Below are 25851 nucleotides of genomic sequence, written 5' to 3'. Positions count from 1 at the left end.
TGTTGTGTTTCTGTCCAATTATATATTGACCTAACTATATGTTTTTATAATATTGAACGCTGAAAATTAAATAAAATTTTTTTTACTTCATATGTTTGTCTATAGTTGCTTCATGCCTTCACTCTATGTGGCACAATGATTGTTTTTACACTGTACAAACAGGAAAAAATGTGATTTTGAATTTATCTCAGCGTAGTTAATACAAAACTACTTTATTTTCAATCAGTATACAATTCATATTGACATATGGCGAGGGCGCTGGAGTCTGCGTTTTGTATTTATGGGAAACAAGATTATGATTTCCCTGATAAGTGGGATACATAACAGCATGAAAATATGGGGAAGTTGATGTTGTGTATTCCCAGTGAGTGCGTCCGTGACAGGAAGAGGGAGAAGCCGCCGCGGAGCGTCTTTTCCCTTTCAGTCTACCCCGGGTAATTTACAGTAACTCCCGTGCGAGTTGCTGCCTCCTTTGGTCTTAACTCAAGGAATATGGCTGTGTTGAAGATACAAGACCAGGTAATGCTCACCTATGAATTCAGTTAGTTGGGGTGTAGTCAACTCCACACTTTTGAGGAAAACTGATTAACGCCAGTTTGCTCGAGTTTTTACAGTATGGAGATAAGGAGCGGCGTGTCACGTCGACTGCTCATTTTTCCTTTAAGTTGTGTAACATAAAACTATTAGGTTTGTCGATAGTGACTTAAGCCTGCCGTGAAAATGTTATTTTTGAAATAAAAGTCTAAATGCTAGGCTAATGTTGCATCATTCTTATCATTAAGTCAACTAACATGTTAGCTAACTAGCTATAGCCGTAAACAGAAAAAAAGAAAAAAACAGCAAGAAGTATGCTAACGTGTTAGCACCTGTTGCCTTACATTAACTTTGTTCAGTTAAAGTAGTTTCATGCCAAAGGCTGGGTGCTTTTGACTGTTTGTGTGTGTGTTGCTGGTGCTGGTGGTGATGGACCGATGAACACAGCTGGATAGCTACGAGGTTATCTGGGTGGCTAGCTAACTCCTGCGCCCTGTTAAATGCGAATAAGCAACCGCAATCCTTAACGCGTGGTACACCTTGCCAGGTTAATAACGTAAAAGTTAGCCGATATCGTGGATTGGATTGCACCTTCCATATTAAAAGACTGCAGATCGAATTTGTTGCCCAGTAGGTTTGTCAGCTGTCCGTCTCAGCCCCCGAGGGCAGCTTCGGGCAGTCACCTGTTGCTGGAGATAAGAAAGGCTGTCACAGGAAGTAGCAGCTGGTGCTGGCCCTCAAGTCTGCTCAGCTGTGTTCACCGGTCAGACATTATCCTCAGGCTCAGATCAGCTGCTGGAAACGCTCCTGTCTTCAGGGTAGTGATAGCAAGTGGGCAGGTTCATCATTAGCCAAAGGTCGGATTAATGTTTTGCCACACACTATTTATTTATTTATATTCCACGTTTGGCCCACTGAGAAGCCAGCCACATTGACAGCAGTTTGTATGTTATATAACATTTGAAAGGAAAATTGGTTGGTTGATTGGTTGATAGATAGATGTAATAAATTAGGAAATCAAGTGTGTAAGCTTAACAGAAATAAAAATGGAATTATATATATGTATATTTAAAAAGGAAATTGTATTGTGGAGCAATCTATTTAAAAGACAGAATATTTTTTGGCATGGAATTTGTTGATTTGTCAACATACATGAAGAACAGGTTAACTGAGACTCAGACTTTTACACCGTGAGTCAAAGTACTGTGTTTCTGTTGTAGTGCTGGTGCTAAACTTCTTTAATAATACATTTAATAATAAAGATGAAACTCTGCATTAGGCTAAAATTATCGATTTAAAGCTTACATTTTTTTAAATTTATGTTTTATACTCTTAATGACTTATCAGGGATTCAGTATAGTGACACTGACTGCTTAGAAATTCAGTTATATGTTGAGTCACAATTGGCTTTGATTGAAGCTCTGATGAGTTTGGTCAAGAAAAAGTGGGTCAGGTATTGTGGGGCTCAGTGTCCTGTCCTGGCCTGAACAGTCTTCCAGTCTTACATCAAGCACGCAATGAGCGGAAGAGTGTGTGTGGTCAGATCTCTCTCTCTATTCTCTATTGTTCTCTGTGCTGTTTGCTGACAAGTTGACAAAGGGACAAAAATAGTCACACTTAGAGTGCTCAGAGGGCCAAAGTGGAGACGAGAATGTCATTTTTCTTGGCAACGGCGTATGTTTGTCCTGCAGAGGGCGTCCTGTTGCTTAGAAACCAGGCTGTTTGACCCAGCTAAGAAGTGATTGAATCATTTCTTCTTCTCCTTCTCCTTTTTTTAAAAAAAAAAAAAATATATATATATACTATCATTAGCATTTCAAATGTTTCTCCTTCTATGTGTTTACTGGCCTGCGACTTCTCAAAAGAACTGTCTCTATTCAGCAGAATCATGGGATGCAATAGCCGGTCACCAGAGAGCTTCTGACCATCATGCACCAAGTTGTTTGGACAAGTGCAGTGTGTGCAGAACTTATACAGCTTAATTGCTTTATTGCTTTAGTTTTCAGTTTTATAGTCCTGGAGAGTATGTAGTCTATTCTAGGTTAATCTGGCTAAAAGTAGTGACTTATACAAGAAAAACCATTAGGAGTCACAGTTTGTTTTAGTTTATTTAGTCATAGTTAGTGTAAGTTTGATCAGAATTTTCAGATCTGCGAGTCAGCTGGGGTCCGCTTGAGGCCGCTTGTGTCTGAGTGACATCAACTACACGTGCGCCCAAGGAAGTGGAATTTAGGCATAGTTCATAGAATTATAACGGGAATAACTCCTCGTCTGTTGGGTCTCCAGCTGTCCGTGTCTGTGTCTGAGTATAATCAAAGCATAAGCTGACCCAGTGGTTAAAACTGACCGTTCTGTGTGGAATTTGCTTGTTCTTGTTTTTTATCGGCATTCCTGTTTCTCCCGCATTAACAGTACATTAAAGATGATCTTGGCTCAAGGTTAGATGGTGTTAAAATAAATCTGCAGAGTTCTTCTTACAGTTCAAATAAAGGATTTTAAAATAAAAAGGTAGAACTTCACATCACATCAGATTTTCACTAAGCAATTATCCATTTAAAACTAAATTAATCAGAATAATATAATTGCCAGTGCTATAGAAAATCTGCCAAAAATATTTTAAAAAGCAATAACTAAATCAGTCAAATTCTTTAACTCTGTTTATTTTTGTTTAGTATTTTTTGGAAAATAAATTAAAGTCAAAGAGATGGCGAGAATCTGTGACCTTACATGTAAAAAAGCCCAAAGCCAAATCAGAGTTATTTAGATTCATATGAATGTCACTGATACAATATTGATATTTCATTTTTAAATATCACAGTTATTGTCAGCGCAGTCATTGTGACATACCTAGTACACATCATACCAGTTGTGTCGCATTACCAGAAAGTTAGTAATTGTTATCAATATCATGAGGCCAGTTCAATATCACAGTAATAATAATAATTTAAAAAGTCTATCCTGCGTACTAGTTCAAAAGTTGTATTAAAACACTGACGTGATGGTAGCAGACCATTTATTTAAATTGTTTAAATAATTTGTTGATGGGACACAGATTAAAGTGTTGAATGGATGCAGAGTAGGTGGTTAACGATATTATGAGGTATAAAGTTAGTTAGATTATCTTAGCTTAAGCAATTTACAACATTAGCCATTACAAACATTTCAGCCTATCATACAGATGATTTCATAACGGTAATATCAGCTTTCTTGAGCAAAATGGTAACCTGTATTTTAGGATAGCAACGCACAGTACTTTCATACATAATGAGTCAGGGGAGAGCTATCGCAGCAGCTGCACTAATCGCCATCTTCCACTTGTAGTTTTTGCTGATCTGTTTGTAGTTTTTCTAGAGGTATAATAGCTCTAGATGGCTCTGGCGACACATCAAAACAGCAAAGTTATACTACAGATGATCTCATGATGATCTTTGAAACCTTTTAATATATCTCACAGTATCAGCTGATATCAGCAGGTTTATTACTGCTGTCTGTGCCAGCACAGACTCTCACGCACTGCCCTTTGTGTTTCTGGGATTATGTTACACACCGTGCATCCTATTGCTGGGTCAGAGCAGAGGTCAGTGCAGGCCTGCATACTTTCTCTTACACATGCACACTGTCACGCCAGGTCTCTCGTGAAGTAGCTGCAGTCACACTGGACTTTTCATACCACACAAGACCAACCTAACAAAATGTTTATTTATTTGTTAGATTGTTTTTTCACATGATGTTGATCATTCATTTTACTGTGTCTGGAGTTTTCCAGCCTGTTCCACATCCACTGCTTTGGCTTTGCTTTTGAGTTTGGATGGATACAGACAGAAATACCCACTTCTGTTTAGCGGATTACAACAAATTTGCTTTGTAAATATCTTCGGGCTGCTCTGCTTAGAGTTTCCCCAGTGCTAGCAAGTGGGATAGACAAAACGCTGGTTGTTTACATGCTTTGCTTCGTGAAAATCATTCTTTGTTTGTGCTTTTGATGCAAATCTGTAACGGCAGAGTGATTACTGTAGGAAAAGGGAAATTATATGTTGTGTTTCATATTACGTTTCTAAATGCTAAAACCATTAGACTTAAAATTTAGGCCTGCACAAAGGCTCTTTCTAAATGAATCGCTCTCTCTCATTTGCCTTGTGCCGTCCCTCCCACTGAGTTAATAGGGATGTGTGGCTTGGCAAGATTGCTCTTTTTAGGATCTGCGTTGAATATGAAGGAGACACACACACACACACACACACACAGTATTGCACGCACAGACTGGTCTTGTTAGCTACCCTCACATTCTCTGGCAAAGCCATTTGGTTCCAGTTTTATAATGAGGAGATGGGAACTTCTAAAGCTATGCCACCAGTACACCAAAGAGGACAGGGGCACACACACAAACTAAAACAACAACAATGTGGTATTCATTTTCTTTGATTCTTCAGCATACAAAATGAAAGGGGACTTCTATTGTAGCACCAGCTTTATAAAATGCAGATAATTTACACCCCATTTAGCTAAAAACAGCACTACATTTAAGTGTGTATGTGTTTTGTTTTGTTTTTTGTTGTTGTTGCTTTTAAAAATCTATGTTGATTATAGCTTTTAAGATGCCTGAAGCATGACCAGTTAACAAAATATGAGCAGCCTTTGACATTATTACTTTAATGTGCAATAACAGACACAGGAGTTTTATTACATCGGTACTTAATGGTAAGACAAAGGGTAGATTGAGTTAGGTAGAGTTGTAAACAAGCAAGGATCTGGACCGAGCTCAAACGTCCAACAAACAGCATGGTTTCTGTTCCTTGAGAGGGAAGCTTTTACTCGAAAAGCATTATTAGACTTTCGCTTTTGTTCTTACAGTTAAAACAGTGGAAGTATTGTCATGCTCGTTAGCTGGACAGTCAGGATAAGCCCTGACCAGGAAGTGACCTGGTTACAGTGACGCATCAAATAGCTGTCCTTTGTCCCAGTAAATCTTACTTCTCTCGTCACTCTTTTTATACCTTGATTCTCTTTTATCTGCTCTTCTTTTTTTCCACTGTCAACTTACACAGCTGTTCTGTAGTGCTCCAGGTACCTGCCTACAATCATCCCCTCCCATTCCCACTCCTTTTCTTTTTATTTCTCTCTGTCTCTCACCCCTTTTATCTCTACTCCCCTTTCCCTCCCTTCTCTTTCTCTTCCCTGGCTCTCTTTTTCTCTCTCCTCTCCCCTCCCCCTCCTTTCCCTCTCATATCCCTCTCTTCTTTTGAAAGAGCTGGCTTCAGCAGTCTGCCTGAAATGAGCGATGCATACCCACACATACATTAGGTGCTGCTGCCCCCTCCCACGTTTATGCTAATCTGTGTGTGTGCGCGCGCACGCGTGTGTGTTTGCATCAGTTGCGTATGTGCTCCTGGCTGCAGCACAGCAGTGAGGATATGTAGCTTCCTGTGCGCAGCTCATTCTGCCGCATGCCTCTTACTGCCACCATTACGCAAAGGAATTCCCTGCCGTCTCCGCTACTGCTGCTCACAGAGTGTGAGTGTGGAGACGAGAGAGGAGGAGGAGGAGGAGGATAAAGAGACATGCCGCAAAGCAACACTGACAGATAGAGGACAGAGCCGGATTTCAGAGTGTTTTTTTTTTTCTGCGAAGATGTGCAGCGCTTGTTTACGAGGAAAACACTATGTGTGCGGGATTTACTGCTGACCTTTGTGCCGGTGAATTGTGCACATATGTGAGAAGGAACACTCTGTATTCATGTGCGTGAGTGACAGAGCATGTGTGTGTGTGTGAGTGAGTGATTGTGTGGCGTGTGAATGTTTGTTCCCAATGCGGTCTGAGCGGGCTAGCCGTGTGTGTATTGTGGTGCTGGAGGAGGTAGAGGAGGATGAGTCCTGCTCTTCATCCCCACCTCCACGGCCCAAATCATCCCCAGACCGCAGATCCCATCATGCCTCTCGAAAGGTAGCCACTGAGGATGACAAGGTGAGATGGGACTGTTTGCTGAATCTCTAAATTGCTGGTTTTAACGAGGGTACCATCTACAGTTTTGTGTGTAAATGACAGCATTAACTGGGATTTAAGGTAGACCACTGCACTTTTTAGTTCTGGTCTGATGTTTATACCTGTACTGTTTCATGTGCCATTCTATAAAAATACAGTGCACTTTCGGCACATGGTTTGTGCCACTAAATATAGCACTAGTATTGTCCTGCCACATGAGAACTGCTCTGGTTTGTATAGATTAAAAGCAAGCCCTGGTCTTTGTAGTCTCCGCTGTTGGATGTATAAAGGGCAAGCTTTCTGCTGGAACATGCTAATAAGTCGTTTCATCTTATGATAACTGCTCTTTGAAGCATGCACTGAAGAGGGGGAAGCCAAAGAAGATGTGCCGGCTGTGATGACAGGGTTTATGCATGGAGACCTCCTTCAATCACTTACATTAGCTTAGTGGTCATCATTGTAATAGGCAAGAGATGGATGCCGGCATGCTAGACAGCCCTACTTATTTTTAGTTTGGAGGTAATGAGAGCAGGTTGGGGAAAACAGAAGAAGGCTGAAAATAAGGTGAAGTGTTTGTTGTAGTGCTTATTAACACTAGATAGTACTAAGTATAGACTGAACAGCAGTGTTTGACCATGGCGAACCACTCTAGCAAAAAAGGTTTGTCAGTAAGAGACATGGAGCCTCAGTAGACATACTTGATAGGTTACAAAAGAGCGAACGGCAGCATTTGAAGATTAGAGCCTCGTCAAAATCAGCACCATCATATTAGCGTTAGGCACTTTCACCACTGTTGCAGCAAATGAAAAAACTTTTTTATTGATAGGTTTTGAAAGAAGGAAGCTGCAATTAGAGAACAATAGCATTCATTTAAAATTTCTACATTGCTCAGTCTTTAAGGCGATTTATTATAATACCAAATGTCTGCTGTGCTGCATGAGTTTTGTTATTTTTCTCTATCAAAGACACAAAGAGTTAAATCCCAGAGATGACAAATTACCCTTTATTATGAATTCATCACTTCTGAAAGCCGAAAGCAGTTTTAAAATAAAGGCTGACTGCAGGGCATCGCTGGCTACAAATCCTGCTCAATATGCTGTCAACCTCATGGCAGCTGTTTACATTTATGACCGTGAGCATAGATTAAACAGAGGCTAAAGATAAACCATGTGCCTGTCATTCATTCACAGTTTCTTTCTTGAGGAGGACCTTGTATAACTTGTTTAAATTTAGCAAATGTACTCAAAATTCTTCTTTATTTATAAACGTATTTTATTCATTTTTATTTTATTCTATTTTTACATTTTATTTACTTTCTGTTGCAGCACAACGTGGCAAGAATGCTCAGGATTAACCCCTCCCTTACAGATTTGAACAGTTATGTGCCAAAACTGCTACTCATAAACAAATAGGTGATATACAGCCATATGTGACCTATGGCTCTGTCCCAGCCTGGGATTATACTCTGTGTGTGTGCAAGACTCTTCTGTCTGAAACACTCATAACTCTCTCTGATAACACACTTGTCAGCATAGAAAATTACTGCCTTTCCAATAGTGCTATACGCTGGTATTTTCTCATCATTCTTTCTTTTTTTAATCTCTATAGCCATCTCTGTTGAGAGCCATCTTCAATGTGGACCCAGATGAAGTTCGCGCCCTCATATTCAAGAAAGAGGATGTCAACATTCAGGTAAATCACACACTTTGGTTGCTTCAGGTCGTTTAGTTTTAGAATAATTTACACAAACACATTAGCATTGCCTTTCACTGCCACAGGGCACATAAACAACAGCGAGGGGAGCAGCAGGCAGCCGGCAGCCCACAGCTGATCTGGGTTTATCGATTGGCTGGCGGAGTGCTTTTTTGGCAGCTTTCTGTATTCTGCATCCTATGTAGCTGCCAGCCAGACAGGGTATATGAACTGTTTGTAACACTCTAACCTTTCAGAGGAGAAAGGACACGAGCTTCACTGGCTCTCTCCTTTTTCCCCAATTTCATTCAGTCTGTGTCCCAGTCTTCCTGTGTGTTTTCCCAGTATGATTTCTGTGGGTCTATAATGGTGGGGTCATAACACCAGCTCTCCCTGGAGTCAGCTACAGTAGCCCAGGCCTATTCCAGTCACATGAGATTTGTTTATAGCCCCACCTCACTGATTGGTCTCAGTTGTACTGAAAGGGCGAGATGTGTGTTGAAGTGATGAAGTGAAGTGAAGAATAAAAGGGACCCGATGATGGATATTTTTACTGAATGGCACTTCCTGTGGTCTGCAACACTGTAAGGTCTATTGATTCTGTTCTGGCATGCAGCACATGATGTCACAGCTCAGGATGTGTGTCTGTGTGAACGAGAAGTGAAACCTATTCTTTACTGATTGTTTTTGTTTCGTAACGTCCTCCCAGGACAACGAGAAGCGGACCCCGCTGCATGCTGCAGCTTACCTGGGAGATGCTGAGATCATTGAACTTCTCATCCTCTCAGGTAAACATTACATCTCAGCTCACCTGTTAAGCTAATCATCCATCCATCCACTCGCTTATCCTTTTCAGGGTCACGGGGGGCGCTGGAGCCTATCCTAGCTGTCATAGGGCGGGAGGCGGGGTACACCCTAGACAGGTCGCCAGTCTGTCACAGGGCAAACACACAGGGACAGACAACCATTCACACTCACATTCACATTCACTCTCACATTCACAATTAACCTATCCCCACAAGCTACATGTCTTTGGACGGTGAGAGGAAGCCGGAGTACCCGGAGGGAACCCACGCAAACACAGGGAGAACATGCAAACTCCACACAGAAAGACCCCGGCCTGATGGTGGAATTGAACTCAGGACCTTCTTGCTGTGCGGCAACAGTGCTAACCACCGTGCCACCGTGCTGCTGTTAAGCCAATCATTTGATTTAATTTCTACCTAATTATGGACCTCTAGTTATAATGCCTGGGTGGATGGACAAATACAGTTATGTCTGTATCCTCATTACCTCTTCTGTATGTTTATATCCCTTCACTCAAACTGTAGTATTTTTTAGGCACGAGTCTTAAAAGCGTTATTTACATCATGCTGATTGATCAGTAAGATACTCAAAGCAATACTGAATAATTAGCTGTTCTCTCCTTGTTGAAATATGCAATTTGTGCGAGCCTCGTGGGAGTGTCCTCCCAAGAGGGACGCTTTTCTTTCCAAGCTTCTTAGACTATGATGACCTGGATGACTGAGAACCTTCACAGACAACTTTTTTTTTTTCTGTATTTCATTAATGCCATGTTACCCTTTCCCCCCCTGTAGTTCCCTACTTCCATACAGCTCAGTGCATTTTAAACTGGGATAAAAGCCTGACTGTTTGTCATCTCTTTTATCATAACATGCAGTTTCTCAGTAATTTCCATGCTGTGCTCACTGCTCAGTTACAGTCTCATGGTGACTAGTGACCGCTCTTGTGATCTGTCAACAATCTGATACGAGTGTTTTTTTGGCTTCATTTTCTGTGAAGCAAGCTGAGCACATCAGTGGGAGGAGCTTACACTTAAACGCCTGAGTGTAAGCATACGTGTAACACGAGAGAGTAGGGTGCTGTAGTGCGCGTATAAATGTGAGACTGTGTGCGCATTCAGTGTTTCTCAATGAAGAGCAAGTAACAGGTGCAGCTGCAGGGCTATTTTAACACACGGGTCGTGCCAAAAGGGGATCATGGGCATTTTATATCTTCCAGCCACTGTTGGCTCAGCCTCCTTCCCATAAAAGCCTTTTTTATTTCTTTTTTTACAACATAGTTTGCCTTTAAGATATTTAGCTCTTCCCCTCCTTTTTGCACATTCTGCGATTCTGCGTATGCCACTATGTGACTGCTCTGACATCTCCTTTTTCTTACCCTGTCTCACTCTCTTCTTCTCACTCAAGGAGCCCGAGTTAATGCCAAAGATAACAAGTGGTTAACTCCTCTTCACCGAGCTGTGGCTTCTTGTAGTGAGGTAACACATTACACAAACACACATGCAAATGTGACCTCTGGGGAATCCGCTACAACTTTGACCCTGTCACAAGTAATGGTAAACAAATCCTTTTTTAAGGGAGATTTCGCAAACACTTTCTGCTTAGAATATCTTTTAGCTGCTTTACTGACATGGTTTCGAGAAAGGCCTGTTGTGATAAAGTTAAGGGAATCTTTCCCAGAATCTGGCCTTAAAGGGGCAAATGGAAATAACCCCTGTGCTATGGCTTTGTGTTTGATAAACCTTCAAAATGTCTGCCTATTCTTCTTAGTCCTGGGCGACATGCCCAAACTAAAATAGTCCCTTGTGTAGTTTCTACTTTCCAGCATTTTGATTTCAGGATGAAAGCCCTCTATGAATAGAATATGAACTTTCTAAACACCCACACAGCCACCTGCAAACCATGGTGCTTACATTCTTAGAGCACTGAGACTGTTTTCCAGTAGACCTTATGATTGCTCACTCTTTATTCAGGATGCTGTGGCAGTGTTACTAAAGCACAGTGCGGATGTGAATGCTCGCGACAAGAACTGGCAGACGCCGCTCCATGTAGCAGCTAGCAATAAGGCGGTACGCTGTGCTGAGGCTTTGGTCCCGTTGCTAAGCAATGTCAACGTATCTGATCGGGCGGGACGCACTGCCCTGCACCACGCTGCCTTCAGTGGACATGTAGAGGTCAGTCTTTCTTCACTCCCACACACACAGATACAGAGGTGACTACACATCAGCTCCTTGTCAATCTGATTCTGTGTGTCAGATGGTGAAGTTGCTGCTGTCAAGAGGAGCCAACATTAATGCGTTTGATAAGAAGGACAGGAGAGCCATCCACTGGGCAGCCTACATGGGTGAGAGTGTTCATAGTGGTCACAGTGTTGATGTGAATGGGAGATGCTGGCATGTAGTTCTTGACAGAAGTGAATTTGACTCATCTCCTTCTCACTTCTCTGTATCAGGTCACCTGGAGGTAGTGAAGTTATTGGTTGCCAGTGGAGCTGAGGTCGACTGTAAGGACAAGAAGGCTTATACCCCACTGCATGCAGCTGCCTCCAGTGGCATGAGCAGCACAGTGCACTACCTGCTGAGCCTCGGGGTTAACGTCAGTACAGACATACTGACAGTGTCCTTAAAATGCCGTCGGTGTCACCAAAATTTCTTACTGTAGTTAGTAATGGTTAAATTGAAAATGTTGTTCCTCTGTGCATAGGTAAATGAGGCTAATGCCTATGGCAACACACCACTCCATTTGGCTTGTTACAATGGACAGGATGTGGTTGTCGGTGAGCTGATCAAGGCAGGAGCCAGTGTTAACCAGGTGTGTGCGCATCACTCTCTGCCACGTTGCATGTGCATAGTAATTGTGTGTTTAATCCTGTTACTTGGTCCCTTGGCTTCAGGTGAACGAGAGGGGCTTCTCTGCCCTCCACTTTGCTTCCTCCTCACGCCAAGGGGCGCTGTGCCAGGAGCTGCTGTTGGCCCATGGGGCTCACATCAACTTGCAGGTAATGTTAACATGCAGTTAAAAAAGCTGAAACTAGAAATTCATCCAAGGGAGAGTATTTGTTTTCCAAAGAAGGACGTATGTGCATAATGCTCCTTTGTCTATGTATTAAAAAAGGATAAATTTTATCTTGTATGTCCTCAGTGTTTACTAGTATGCATCCTGCTCAGAATTGAGTTGAAAGCTAGAGGGACTGTGTTTTTAGCACTTTGGTAGCAGTGATGGAAACTGATATTGGGTCCCTACAGCAACAAGGTGCAAGGCCATATGGATGATGGAGGGGGAGGGAGACTCCCTAAGGCAGCAAGCTGCTCAAGCATTTTGTGTGTGTGGGTGGTCCACAGTGGCGTCTGTGATAGCTTCTGTTCATTTTATCTTTCTAACACTTCTGAGTTAGACTCATAGTTGAATAACTGATGTTTTAATGATTTCATATTTGTAATATGTACATTTTGCAATAATAAATGTCTCTTTCTCTGCCTCTCTTCAGAGTAAAGATGGGAAGACTCCCCTGCACATGGCAGCTACACATGGAAGGTTCTCCTGCTCTCAGGCTCTCATTCAAAATGGTGAGAGCCCTCGCCGAGTGCTGTCTGTCTCATGCATGGATTCAAATTAGTTTGGATCTCAGAGTGTGCTGTATGCCGCATATGTTGCACAATATGCTCTTTTTTTTTCTTGAGATTGCTCTGGCTTTTTTAATGGAAAATATAATTCTATCTGATTTATGTGGGTGTAGGAGCTGAAATTGATTGTGAGGACAAGAGCAGAAACACTGCCCTTCACATTGCTGCCCGCTATGGCCACGAGCTAATCATTACAGCGCTCATCAAACACGGAGCCAACACAGCCAAGTTAGTAACAACTGACATTCACCATCTGTCTGTCTTCTTGCTTCGTGATATCTGTGCAGTAGTGTTAAAGGATCAAATGCAAGTGAGCAGCTCTAAGCCTGGAAATGGTTAAGTCAGGATAAATAAAATCTCTTTCTTTTTTTCTGTCATAAAAATGCTTGCATGCAATGGCTTGTCTTTTAAGGAGAGGCATTCATGGGATGTTCCCCCTACACCTGGCAGCTCTCAGCGGCTTCTCAGATTGCTGCAGGAAGCTGCTGTCCTCAGGTACATTAATGCTGACACTATTCAGGCCTGTGGAATTACCCAGTTCACATCCAAATTAATGCAGCTTGCATATTTGTGCAGGGTTTGTCATAGACACTCCCGACGACTTTGGAAGGACCTGTCTACATGCGGCTGCAGCTGGAGGGTGATTGTTTTTGCTTACTGCTTCAGTATTATTAGTTTACTTATTCTCCTGTCATTGTACTCTTCCTTTCTCTTTTCAACAATCTGATACATGTTTTGGTTGAACTGAAAACTTGTGTATGTACTTTGTAAATGTCATGCGGTTAACTGTTGTACCACTGAGTGGTACATTAACACAGCTGTCCCCCTCTCCACACAGGAACCTGGAGTGTCTGAACCTGCTGTTAAACATCGGAGCAGACTTTAACAGGAAAGACAACTTTGGCAGGCAAGATAAAATGTGAAAATTGGATTAAGAGTACAGTGCTGGTGTCACAAAATGGAAATGGAGTAAAATAAGAGATGGAGACAATGGTAAAGTTTTGGCCACATTAAATCTGCGAATAGTGGCTAACTTAATTTATTGATCCTCACAGAGCTCCACTACACTATGCATCAGCCAACTGTAACTACCAGTGTGTGTTTGCCTTGGTGGGCTCCGGGGCAAGCATCAATGAGCTGGACAAGAGAGGCTGTAGCCCCTTGCACTACGCTGCTGCTGCTGACACTGATGGGAAGTAAGTTCTGCTCTGTGTTCAATGTGTAAATATTATGTTTCAGAGAATCCCTAATGCCAATTTTAAAATGTTTCTTTAAAAGAGATAAAAGAAATACCCTGTCTATTGTCTTTCCCAGATGTGTGGAATACCTTCTGAGGAATGACGCAGATCCAGGTGTGAGAGACAAACAGGGTTATAGTGCAGTGCACTATGCCTCGGCCTACGGACGCACACTCTGCCTGGAGCTGGTGTGTACAGCTGCTGCACTGAATGGGGAAAAATTGGCCATAAAGGCTGATAAATCTGTTTTCTGACACTATATCAAAAAGTCTCTTTGTTTCTTTTAGATGGCAACTGAGACGCCCCTTGATGTGGTAAGAGGAATTTCAGTCTCTCACTGTAGCACCATTGAGCTTTGCGAGGAGCTCCCTCTGTTGTAGTGTAGTGGCTACGACAACTGATGAACAGATAAAGCTATGAACCCTCCTCTGGCTTATTATGGCATCAAATTAAAAAGGCTGTTTTTATCTGTATTTTGTACAAAACTAAAATCTGTTTATATATAGATTGATGTACTTTTTGAAATCATGAAACATTTCTATGTAAATAAAGCCCTTTTTTCTCATGTTATGTTGTTTTACCTGTTACCTTACCTAATCTTATGCCCTCCTACCTTTTATAGTCTTTCAGTTTTCAACCAATTTTCATCCATCAGTATATGTAGAGCACATACAGCAGCTGGCATTTGTGCAAACCTGGATCTGAAATGAGTAATATTGCTGTTTCAGCTAATGGAGACATCAGGAACAGACATGCTGAGTGATTCAGAGAGCCACGCTCCCATTAGTCCTCTCCATCTGGCAGTGAGTTTTAAGATTTTTTCTTTAAAGCATGTTTTCTTTTCTATCTATCTTTGACTCTGCATTCATTAAAGAAGGATTATTACTATTTAGGGCTTTTCTATTCTATCTGAACACTCACCCACTCATATAAGCACTTTCTCCTATGCTCAAGCAATTTTAATGTTACACACTCATCCTTTTGACAGTTAGATAGAGGAGCTGGGTATTGAACCACCAACCTTCAGATTAGTAAGCCACAGCCACCCCATTTAACATAATGTGTGTGTGTGCTTTTTCACTTTGTCCAGGCTTATCATGGACACTGTGGAGCCTTAGAGGTGCTCTTGTCATCCCTGCTTGATGTGGATGTTCGGAGCCCAGAGGGATGCACCCCCCTCATTCTGGCCTGCTCAAGAGGTCATCAGGAGTGTGTGTCTCTGCTGCTGCACCACGGCGCCTCACCCATGACTCGGGATTACATTCACAAACAGACAGCCATGCATACCGCAGGTATATAAGCAGGCAGTTGCCTTCCCATCGCGTGAAAAGGGTGAATTTTCTGGCTTTTAAAGTTAAAATTTCATTTTGCTGTAGCTATGAATGGCCACCCAGAGTGCCTGCGCCTGCTGTTGAACAACAATGACCAACACATTGATGTGGATGCACAAGACAGCAACGGACAGTGAGTGTGTGCATGTGTGTTTAAATAAATAAATAAATAAAAATATAAATCGTAGGCTACTGTTTTGTGCGATTCAACTGATCACTTATATTATATATATATATATATATATATATAATATATACTTATATTCTTACTGAGTTGTGCCTGATCTCCACACTGTGTTCAGGACTCCTCTGATGTTGGCAGTGTTGAGCGGACATACAGACTGTGTGTACTCTCTGCTCAGTCAAGGAGCCAGTGTGGAGAATCAGGACCGCTGGGGCAGGACAGCACTACACCGAGGGGTGAGATAGGCACACGTGTCTACTGAGATCGCATATTAAATTTTAATATATGCTTTTTAAAAATTTCTTTTGGTATTTATACTCTAGTGTTTTCTGTATGTTTCACATAGGCTGTGACAGGCCAGGAGGAATGTGTAGAGGCCCTTCTCCAGCGGGGAGCCAGCGTGAGTGTAAAGGACATCCGGGGCCGCTCCCCCCTGCACCTGGCATCTGCTTCTGGCCGTGTGGGTGCCCTGGGTGCCCTGCTGCAGGCCACCAACACTTCACACAGTCACACACACCTCACTGACAGCAAGGGCTACACACCACTGCACTGGGCCTGCTATAACGGTATTGGGACACAACATGAAATGATTGAGAACCATGTCAACCTGGGTTTTTTTTTAAGACACAGCGCTGTACTTTCTTCTGTTTTTACATCTGTCTTTCTCTGTTTTCCAGGGTATGACGCATGTGTGGAGGTGTTGTTAGATCAGGAGGTGTTCAGGAAGATTACAGGGAACTCATTCAGCCCACTGCACTGTGCTGTGTAAGGCTCTGTCTGTTTATATCCACGAATGTTTATGTGGATTGATTTGCTCTGAGGGTGTGTGACAGGCTGCGTTGTGTGTTTTAGGATAAACGATAATGAGGGAGTGGCAGAGATGTTAATTGACTCCCTGGGTGCAAATATTGTGAATGCAACGGACTCCAAGGGCAGGTGAGAGATGCAGACTTAAAATCATGCGTGGAGGGATTTTTTTGTTGTTGTTTTTTTGTATTTGTTCTTAGTGAGCAGGAACGTATTTACAATAACTGTATTGATGTTGATGCAGGACTCCTCTTCATGCTGCAGCTTTTTCTGACCACGTGGAGTGTGTTTCCCTTCTTCTGAGCCATGGAGCTCAGGCAAATGTTGTTGACACCCACATGCACAGAACACCACTGATGATGGCAGCTCTAAATGGACAGACCAATGCTGTGGGTCAGTACACTAACTGTTACAGGGATAAACTTGTGGAAATAATGGTCCCTGATTTCTTAACCTTTCACTTGTATTAATCTCCACTGTTGTGTTGTGTTACAGAGGTGATGGCGAGCGTTGCTAAGGCAGACTTGGCACTGCAAGATGCAGACAGGAACACAGCATTGCATTTGGCTTGCAGCAAGGTAAAGGCATTTCAGAGACAGGAAATGTTATTTAGTCATTCAGTATTAAAAATGTTGCGATTTTCTTGTGGTCTCAGTGTCTCAGATTTTAAGTTGAAAGTAGTTACCATTCAGATTTTATATTTTTGCAATGTGTGGGACGTGTATGTTTTGGCCCTGACCCTTGGAACATTTATGTATCACTTTGGACACATCAGGCAGACACATCTAACCACATTATCACATGTTTCACTTGCATCACTAAAAGGCACAGTTTGGAGAATGTCATATTATTGTGAACAATAATATTTGCCACACACACGAGCACTGGTCCGTAACTGTCACACAAAGAGCTTTTTAAAGTTTTGCGTGATTAATATTTATGTGAAGCTCAGAACGTCATCTCTTTAACATATTGACAAAGGCAGGATTGTTGCACATCTCACATGGTCACTGCAGATGACTTTGGTACTCTCTGGTCTTCTCAGGGTCACGAGACAAGTGCCTTGTTGATTCTGGAGAAAATCAGCGACAGGAATCTCATTAACTGCACCAACGCTGCTCTGCAGACGTATGTAGAACTTGAAGGTTGCACCTACTGTAAACAGCAGGATAACCTCCAAAACCCAGTGTGAACTTACTGTAACACTCTTCTACCTGCAGGCCCTTGCATGTAGCAGCCAGGAAGGGATTGACAGTGGTGGTCCAGGAGCTGCTGGTGAAAGGAGCCAGTGTGTTAGCTGTGGATGAGAATGGTCAGCTTTCATCTCACTGTACTCACACGTACTCTTCAGGTGTAATTCTAATGTGTACTATGAACCCCTTTTCTCCTTTTATTCCCAGGTTACACTCCAGCTTTGGCTTGTGCTCCCAATCGGGATGTAGCTGACTGCTTGGCCCTCATCCTTAACTCAATGATGCCCACCTCGCCCATGGTCACCATAGCAGCTTTGCCCACTCTCTCGCTTACTCAAACAGTCATCAACCACCACCCTATTTCAAACCACATTTCCAAAGGTGTGGCCTTTGATACTCCAGCCCCACTGAGGCCTGACCACGCCTCCTACTGCAGGCCAGAACGTCCGCTGTCCTCTGTCTCTGGAGATGATGAAATGAACGACTCAGATTCAGAAACGTACTGAGGACTAGTGGAACCTCAATATTGGCAGGTTAGCCAGCCACTCAGGAGCCTTAATAGATTACTGACAAAAGCTTGACAGGGCAGTAAATACAAGCAGAGTATTCTTAGGTAAGTCTCTTCAAATCTAAAAATAATCCTCATCTGAACCACATGCTTGCTTCCTTCAGGTGCATACACAGTGGAAAAGATGCACTAATGTAATAATTTGGTAAAATAAAGAATAATTTGCCACTTTTTTTTTTCCACGGCATCACTGTACGACCAGTAACATGCCCAGCGTCCTTTTCAATTTAAAGCAGTGTTTTTATTTTTATGTTGAACTCTTTCTGTTTGAGGATACTTTCTGGAGTGGTTTTAAATCTTTTCAAAGATTTTTCATTTACATTTACTAATGAAGCATCTGGTGAAGAAAAGCTCAGAGGACTGCTTTTTATTTCTTTGTTAAGACACAGAAACTGAGGGACAATCTTATGGGACCAGCTGAAGAAGTGTTTTCCCTACTGTACTTGAGATTTTATTCAGAGTTCTTTGAGCTTTCACAGCAGCCACTGACTGTCACTCTGGGACACTTATAATGCTGCATTCATGATTAGGATCGACTTCTTGATTCCTAGGAGAGGAAGTCAATATTGAAACCTACGTATTTATTCCAGGTGGAGATTGAATCGTTGAGAGCGGATTGTGACAGCAGGTGGATGTAAGACCAATGTACTGTACAACTGATGAACTGAATGAGCAGCCCAAGGAATGGATAACTTGCAATGCTGTACTTTCTTAATGTTTGCGTTGTGTACAAGAGACAAGAGAAGGTGGCTGTCACAGTGTGGATTTGTTTGTGTGTGTGTGAGTGTGTGAGAGAGAAACTATTAAATATTGCCTTTTGAGGAATATGCAACATTCAAAGAGAGGATGAATGCTACTTGGTGCAATGTTTGTACTGTAAAGATTAAGTAACAGATGATTAAAGACATTTGTTTTGGTTTATTTTATAAGACATAAAACAAATGTGTAACAGCTGAAGGTTGGAGCAGTTCTTAACCATAATACTGAACTTTATTTTCCTGATCCCTCCAAATTTCATTCATTATCCAGGTGGTACATTCGTCCATACAGGCAGGTGGTGACCAGGCCACCTTTTGTGTTTGAATGTTTCATGGTCACTCTCCCGTCGGCAGCTTTCTCCAGACTCTCGGGCTGCTCCAGGACCATTCGGCTTGTCAGAATAGATGGGTACACGTATTTGGTGTCAAAGTTCCCCTCCAACAGGAAGTCCATTTTAGACTCTGCTTCTTCCACTTCCTGTCCACAAGAGCTCTGATCCAACCCTCCACAACGGACTACTGCACAAACCTGTAGATATTTAACATGTGGCAAATAAAGGTAGTGAGTTGTCAGTTTTAACCTTTTTAGAAATATTAAAATTTATGTGATTCTTGCCTGCAGTGCGTAACGTCCGTTGACTGTGTGTATTCCTGCAAATGCGCCGAGAGCATAGAGCTCTTTATGGTCTTGCAGTAACCACCTGTACTGCAGGCGGCAGCAGAAAGTGCCGTTGCACACTTTAACGTCACCTTGTGTCTCGTTTAAGAGGACAAATGTAAATGTGTCATACATCATAGAGGAGATGAAAGTGGGGTAGGAGGGAGGAGGAGGGTCATCACAGTTGTCTTGGTAGCAGTATCCAGAGTCTGTAGCCACTGATATTGTTGACTCACCACCACCAGCCTCCACCTCAAACTCAGGTGGCTCCAAAACTGGCACTCTGGCCACCAGCAGCCTGCCCTCCTCTGGGTCTCCTTTCCTGGCGTGGTGGTAGGTGGCAGAAAAAGGGGTGTAGATGCCACTTCCTGTCATGATGAGCCTGTCATTACGAATGTTGACAGCTAGTAGGGTGACGTTGGCACCCAGGCTGAATGCCTGTTGAAACTGGATTGAATCCAGCAGGGGGAGCTGGTTCATCCAGGCTGTTGGAAAGATCAACTGACGCACACCCTAAAAAAGGCATAAACAAGAAATGTTGAATTTCAGAGATTTTAAAATGTTACATATATACTCTGAGTGCATATGTGGTTATATTTTATACCCTCTGCACTAGGAGCACTGCAGGATCATGAAAGAGGATGTCGAAGCAGATGAAGAGGCCAAACTTCCCAGCAAAAGGAGTGTCAAATGTTATGATTTCAGGTTCTGGAGGTGTGTCACAGGAGGCCTCAAAGTATAGGTTGTGTTTGTGGTAGCGTGCCACCAGAAGGCCATCTGACCTGTATGAAAGAAGACATATTTGATTCAGAGTTGTAATAATTACTATACATGGTAGTTCTTGTAGTAGTTTCTGTTATAGCTATTGAAACAAGAAGTGTTAACTTTGACTCCAGGAAATGTTTGGTGTTTTTGGCACTAGGGTCAATCATTTTTTTGGGAATTGTGGAGAACTGGTCTTTATTTAGGCACAAACACATGTACTCCATCTGTGGAGAGGAGGCCATAGAAAAGAACTGTTTATTTGTCCGCTCCCTTTATTTTCATTTTAAGAGTTAACATGTACCTGAAAGCCACATTTGTGTTGAACTGCCAGCGCCCATCAGGAGGACAGGTGGAGGAGGGGCTGGTCTTCAGGGGACAGGGTTGCAGGTCGGGCATGTTGGCCACCAGGTAGAGGTTGTTACGACGAGCCATACAGCTCAATCTCTGGAGAACCTTTGAGTCACAAACATAATCAAATATGATGAGATTTAGACACAGTGGCATGTTACATCCAACAGAGTAGATGGGTCAGCTCCCCTGGGGCCCTGAAGATAAGAGTGCCCAGTCAAAGACTATCAAAAGTGCTCTTCCTATACTTTAGACTGGATTCTCATATTCAGAGTATTACAGTAAAGTGGACAAATTATTAGTTCCACTATATGTTTAAGTCAGCACTCTATCTTGTGAACGTACGTCTAACTTTATTTATCCTGTATACGTTTTCTTTAGGGCAGCACGGTGGCATGGTGGTTAGCACTGTTGCCTCAAAAAAAAAATCCTGAGTTCCACCATCAGGCCGGGGTCTTTCTGTGTAGAGTTTGCATGTTCTCCCCGTGTTTGCGTGGGTTTTCTCTGGGTACGCCGGTTTCCTCGCACAGTCCAACAACATGCAGTTAGTGGGGTTGGGTTAATTGGAAACCCAAAATTGCCTACAGGTGTGAGTGCGAATGGTTGTCTGTGTCTATGTGTTAGCCCTGTGACAGACTGGCGACCTGTGCCTGCCTCTCGCCCTAAGACAGCTGGGATAGGCTCCAGCCCCCCTGTGACCCTGAAAAGGATAAGTGGAAAAGAATGGATCGATGGATGTTTTCCTTAGCTTTTACCACTACAAACATTGGCTCAGTAGTCCATGGTGCTGATCAAGAAAAAAAAAACATCACAGCAGTAGGGCTGCTCGATTATGGCAAAAATGATAATCACGATTATTTTCACTGAAATTGAGATCTCGATTATTTGACGATATTTATTTAACCCTTTAAGACCTACCATAGAACCAAGTCCGCCAGAGCTTATATTATTTTTTTTACATGTTATAGTGCCATTTTTGGGAGCATTTCAAGTTGCTATACATCAATACAACTGTTATAGCCCATATTTTAATAATATGTATGCATTAAGTTCATAGTAACTACATTAATTGCAAAAAAGTGCAATAAACTACAAAAAAATTGAAAATCGGTTTTGTTTTTTTTACATATATTTCTACTTGGAGAAATTTAAGAGGTTTATCCCTCAAAACTTTAAATACCAAAAAATTGCAAAAAATAGTTTACAACAACAGGAAATTTATTTTGAGTGTCTTCATAGTTTTATTTTGGAGATACAGCAATTTTTATATACTGCAGGAAAAACGAAAAACAATCCTGTGATGCAAATTTGCAAAGAAAACAGCATGTGCATCAAAATAAACTATTTCCAGCAGTGCAATTCGAGTTCTAAGCATCCCAGAAACTATTCAGAAAAGTATAGAGTCAAACATGACTAGGCTTTTAAGGCCTACAAGTAAAAAACTACATTTTCCGCGAAAATGACGTCACTTCCGATTTTGGGCAGGAAATGTCTTTTTCAATGTGGGAAGTGTTACGAACAGCTGATAGGATCGGCAAAGCGTGTTTCTGGAATATTATGTTTTTGTTCCTGCAAGCGCTTTTTATGCAATTTTTGCAAAGCATTATGTGGAAGGAATGTATGTAAGGATGTAAGTACAACTCCTCTGGTTTCATATGCAAAAAAAAATATTGCGCTAGCTTACGCGGTTCCGGTTCTACAGGGATTTAAAAATAGTTATGCAAAGGAGCGTGCAGCTCTGACCGGTTTTAAAGGGTTAACAATAACAATGTATTGAATAATGACTTAATATAAAAAATAATCTTCAATCTTATTATTAAAATAATATAAAATAGTGTGCAAATACTGATAACAGTGCAAATGTTTGCAATATAAGAAATAAATGAAAAATGTAAACATCTATGTTTAGTGAACTTTGCAGTGTTGCTCTGTGGGGCAGCTACGACACTGTAGCAGAGTTTACACACTGTGTCTACTTGATCCACGTCTGACTCCGCGAACCCATAATGTTTACACACCACTGAAGTTTTTTTTACCTCTCTTTTCAACCAACAGCAGTCACTTTTCTCTCCAAATAACTTCTGCTTGGCTTTCCGAGCTTCCCTCGGGTCATCTTAATTGTTGTGACACATGTTCGAAATGCAGAGAGGTGCGCTCGATTTGCCACACGGAGCAGAGCGAGAGTAAAGCACGAGGGAGGTGCTAATAATCGGCTCAGTCATTTTTAATGATCGTTGAAAGCCCAGATCGTAATCGTGATTAAAATTCGATTAATTGAGCAGCCCTACACAGCAGTGTTAAGCCTGTGGTGCTTGCCATCACCAAGATCGAAATATATGACTGTGAACCTCAGTGTTGTTGTGTCTTTCTGGCTCCATGCATGGATTCCAGCTCTCCTCCTGAGGGTCAGGAATGGTTTCCAGGTAGCTAGTGATGGATAATCGAGTGAAGTTAAATCCATGAATACCATCTTCTGGAAACACCAGGATCTGGGCCCCCTGAGAGAGACGACAGTGAGAGAGAGGAAGATTCAGTAATCTGTTGCAGTGAAAGTAAACACCTTTATACAGGGGAAGAATCAGTAGTTGTTTATTTAGAAACGTTATGCTGATACAATACGAAGAATTTCTTGTTTTAAGTAGTACTAAAGGGTGGGCAGCTTTTTCTGAAGCAGCAATGACTGCTTCAGTAAAAGGTCTGTTAAAAATTGACTATGACAGATCACAGTTTGACAGTTTTCATAAAAAACAGAAAATGTGACAAGGTTAAAAGAGGTCGGCACTGTAAGGCTTCTGAATACTGTTCGTCTTCACTTTCTTCTGCAGTCGACTTAATTTAATTCATTCGTTAATTTGAAGGACATGCCAACAGAACTATGTAAAGGTCAATGAGTAATACTGTTTTAAATATGTGCATACCTGCTGGGCTGCCCGGGCTGCCTGCTCCTCGTAGATATCCAGGTTTTTCTGCATGTGCTGCAGGGCATCGTGGCGGGACACGGTTACGCGCGGATCTGGGTTCAGGATTACTTTGTGCTCATACACAGCGGCAACATACCACGAGTCTGGAGTGGAGTCAGTTACACCGACAACAGACGCTAAATAAACACTGACAACAGCTATAACGAACAACATCGTTCCTCCACCGTCAGGCATGACACCTATGTGCTAACACAGACCATAAATAAGCGGTCATAAGTCTTCCACGAGCAAGGGTGTAGATTTGGCATGGACGGAAGGGACATGTCCCCACCAATAATCAGCGATTATTGAATTGTCCCCACCAATAATTTGATCTATTCGACTAAAGAAAATCAAACCCGATAGAAAGAAGAAAAAAAAAGATCTGTCAGCTTCTCATTCACCCAGCAGTGCAGAAAGAGTTAAATTACGTTCTCTACTAGAGTCCTACCTCATGTGACAAATATGGCCAATGTGATTGGCTGAGCCTTTCAGGGAGCTCTGTTTAGTTTTAGCAGCTGCAAGCCTGCACTGCCAGGAGGAGAGGAGGAGGACGGCAGCAAAAAGGAAGAACCGGGATATAAGTATTTTTCAAAGAAACCTGGAAGTCACTTAAAGCCAAATTAACTCATAAAATGTGTCCGTCATAATAACGTTACAAGCTATGCTAGGCTTTGGCCCACATCAGTCTAAAATTGTATGTACCCATTAATAACGTGTTTGGGAAACTAACTGCACAACAGGCAGCACTATTAGTTCTCTCAGTCTCAGAGTAGCATTTCTAATTTTGCTCGAAGCTGTCAGAGAAAACGGCAGCCTCGAGCGAGCCAGGATATTAGTTTACAGAGGCTGTTAAAATTATATGTCTAACGTTAAAATGTTGGTTACACAATAATTTCATCCTAATGGTACTGACATATTCATAGGGTTAATTTTTGAGACAAAATGTCATGAGGTAGTCATGATTTTGCAAATATCCACCTTGTAGTGCAGTTTGCACAAATTGTTTTAAAAATGCACTCACCCTGCAAACATTACTGATGAGTCAAGATCTGCACAAAGTGACAGAAACACTGAAGCAGCTCCACATTTTATTCTTATTGTCATGTATGTCCTATTTGTCAGGTGACAGAAGAACCAACACAAAGCTCAGAGAGCAATGGTGACACAAGATCACAGGTGAAATTTGATGATGACTTGTTGGTTCATGACTGTATTTGAAGCACATGTGTGACTGCATGTATTTGGAATGTCTCACTGTTATTTATCAGGTGACAGAGGCAGCTCTGCCATGTTGTAGCTCGGACAGAGGTGAAGAGGCGAGTCACAGGTGACTGAATGATGTTTTGGTGCTATAGATTAACTAGTATTTATTATCATGACAGTTGTTAGGCTGCTGACGTAAATTGATTCATTAGTGTATATTTGACAAAGAATCTGAATTGACATGTCTCACTTTTTATATGGCACGAATCAATGTGTTATTTTATCAGGTGGCAATATGTCCTAGTGCAGTCAGAGGGGAAGAGCCAGGGCCAAAGGTGAGGCACATCAAGCACATAATAATAATTTTAATCTGAGGATAAAACGCAGGTACTGAGGCTGAAAGAAGCTTCAGTGCTCTCAGAAGACTAAAAAGATGGCTAAGGTTAACAGTGACTCAAATGAGATTAAACAATGCTGCTGTATGTCCACCAGGAGAGACTGGACAGTATAGATGGAAAACAAATATGCCAGCAGTTTATCTCAGTTAACGAGAGGAGCAGGCATGTGTTTGGCTCCTTCACATAGTGGACATTGAGTTGTTGTGTGGGTCACCAGTAGTCCATGTTGCTGTAACAGTAGTTCATGTTTAGAATAGAAAATCCCAGCTCACTGACTTGATCGGGGCAATAGTGCCTAAAATGTTGCATAATTTTGCTGAGAGATCTTTTACTTTGTGGTAATCTTAGATGAGTAGTTTTATGGACAAAACCCACCAGGTCATTCAGTGTTCCCTTAGTGCTAATGTACAAGAGATGTTCGTGTACTATAACTGAAGTAATGTTGTTAAGTCATTAAAGTCATATTCTTTTATTGTCATGACTGTATTTGAAGCTATTTTTTTTTTGTATGATACCTGATTTATATGGATTATGGCTGAAGTAAACTAAAGCCTAAAATACTTAGTCAGTCATTTGTTTAATAGTAATTTAACATTATATAATTCACATATAAAACTATGAATTGTGATTTTAAATGGTTTAAAAGCATGTAGAATAGCATATGTAGGCAAGTATATTTCTCCTTTTATCAAGAAGCAAAAACAAAAAGGAAAAAAAAAGAAACTGGGCAGGGTTCGGTGGTTGAATCATCCGTCCCCACCAATGCCAAAACCAAATCTACGCCCTTGTCCACAAGGCATGATGAC

General features: G+C 41.8%; 2 protein-coding genes across 3 annotated transcripts; one reads left to right on the top strand and one right to left on the bottom strand.

Moving 5' to 3' along the window:
* The first annotated feature begins 376 nt into the window (after window positions 1-376).
* ankrd28a (ankyrin repeat domain 28a) lies at window positions 377-19290 on the top strand. 2 transcript variants are annotated; one of them, XM_006787687.3, is made up of 29 exons: window positions 377-519; window positions 8122-8205; window positions 8915-8993; window positions 10416-10486; window positions 10982-11182; window positions 11265-11352; window positions 11461-11603; window positions 11712-11819; window positions 11902-12006; window positions 12496-12574; window positions 12745-12859; window positions 13044-13126; window positions 13208-13271; window positions 13470-13538; window positions 13687-13827; window positions 13946-14057; window positions 14157-14183; window positions 14598-14672; window positions 14960-15161; window positions 15246-15333; window positions 15503-15620; window positions 15731-15950; window positions 16062-16149; window positions 16237-16320; window positions 16436-16584; window positions 16687-16769; window positions 17237-17319; window positions 17412-17503; window positions 17592-19290. In XM_006787687.3, exons 1-29 carry the CDS (start codon window positions 493-495, stop codon window positions 17888-17890), a joined length of 3177 nt encoding a protein of 1058 aa, XP_006787750.1. In that variant the 5' UTR covers window positions 377-492; the 3' UTR covers window positions 17891-19290. The 2 variants fall into 2 exon arrangements, with proteins under 2 accessions (XP_006787750.1, XP_006787749.1); XM_006787686.3 differs by lacking the exon at window positions 377-519 and adding an exon at window positions 5447-6495.
* On the bottom strand, window positions 18851-23880 carry LOC102783575 (biotinidase-like). The gene is made up of 6 exons (XM_006787685.3): window positions 23400-23880; window positions 22830-22979; window positions 20435-20586; window positions 19973-20150; window positions 19327-19881; window positions 18851-19239 (listed from the first exon to the last, which is right to left on the bottom strand). Exons 1-6 carry the CDS (start codon window positions 23634-23636, stop codon window positions 18967-18969), a joined length of 1545 nt encoding a protein of 514 aa, XP_006787748.1. The 5' UTR covers window positions 23637-23880; the 3' UTR covers window positions 18851-18966.
* Window positions 23881-25851: the final 1971 nt, after the last annotated feature.

The sequence above is a fragment of the Neolamprologus brichardi genome, chromosome 22, assembly GCF_056152115.1.
Source record: "Neolamprologus brichardi isolate AB-2024 chromosome 22, ASM5615211v1, whole genome shotgun sequence".
NCBI classification, from domain to species: Eukaryota; Metazoa; Chordata; class Actinopteri; order Cichliformes; family Cichlidae; genus Neolamprologus; species Neolamprologus brichardi.
Note: the sequence above shows the minus strand (reverse complement) of the source record. Positions and strands in the feature narration are given on the sequence as shown.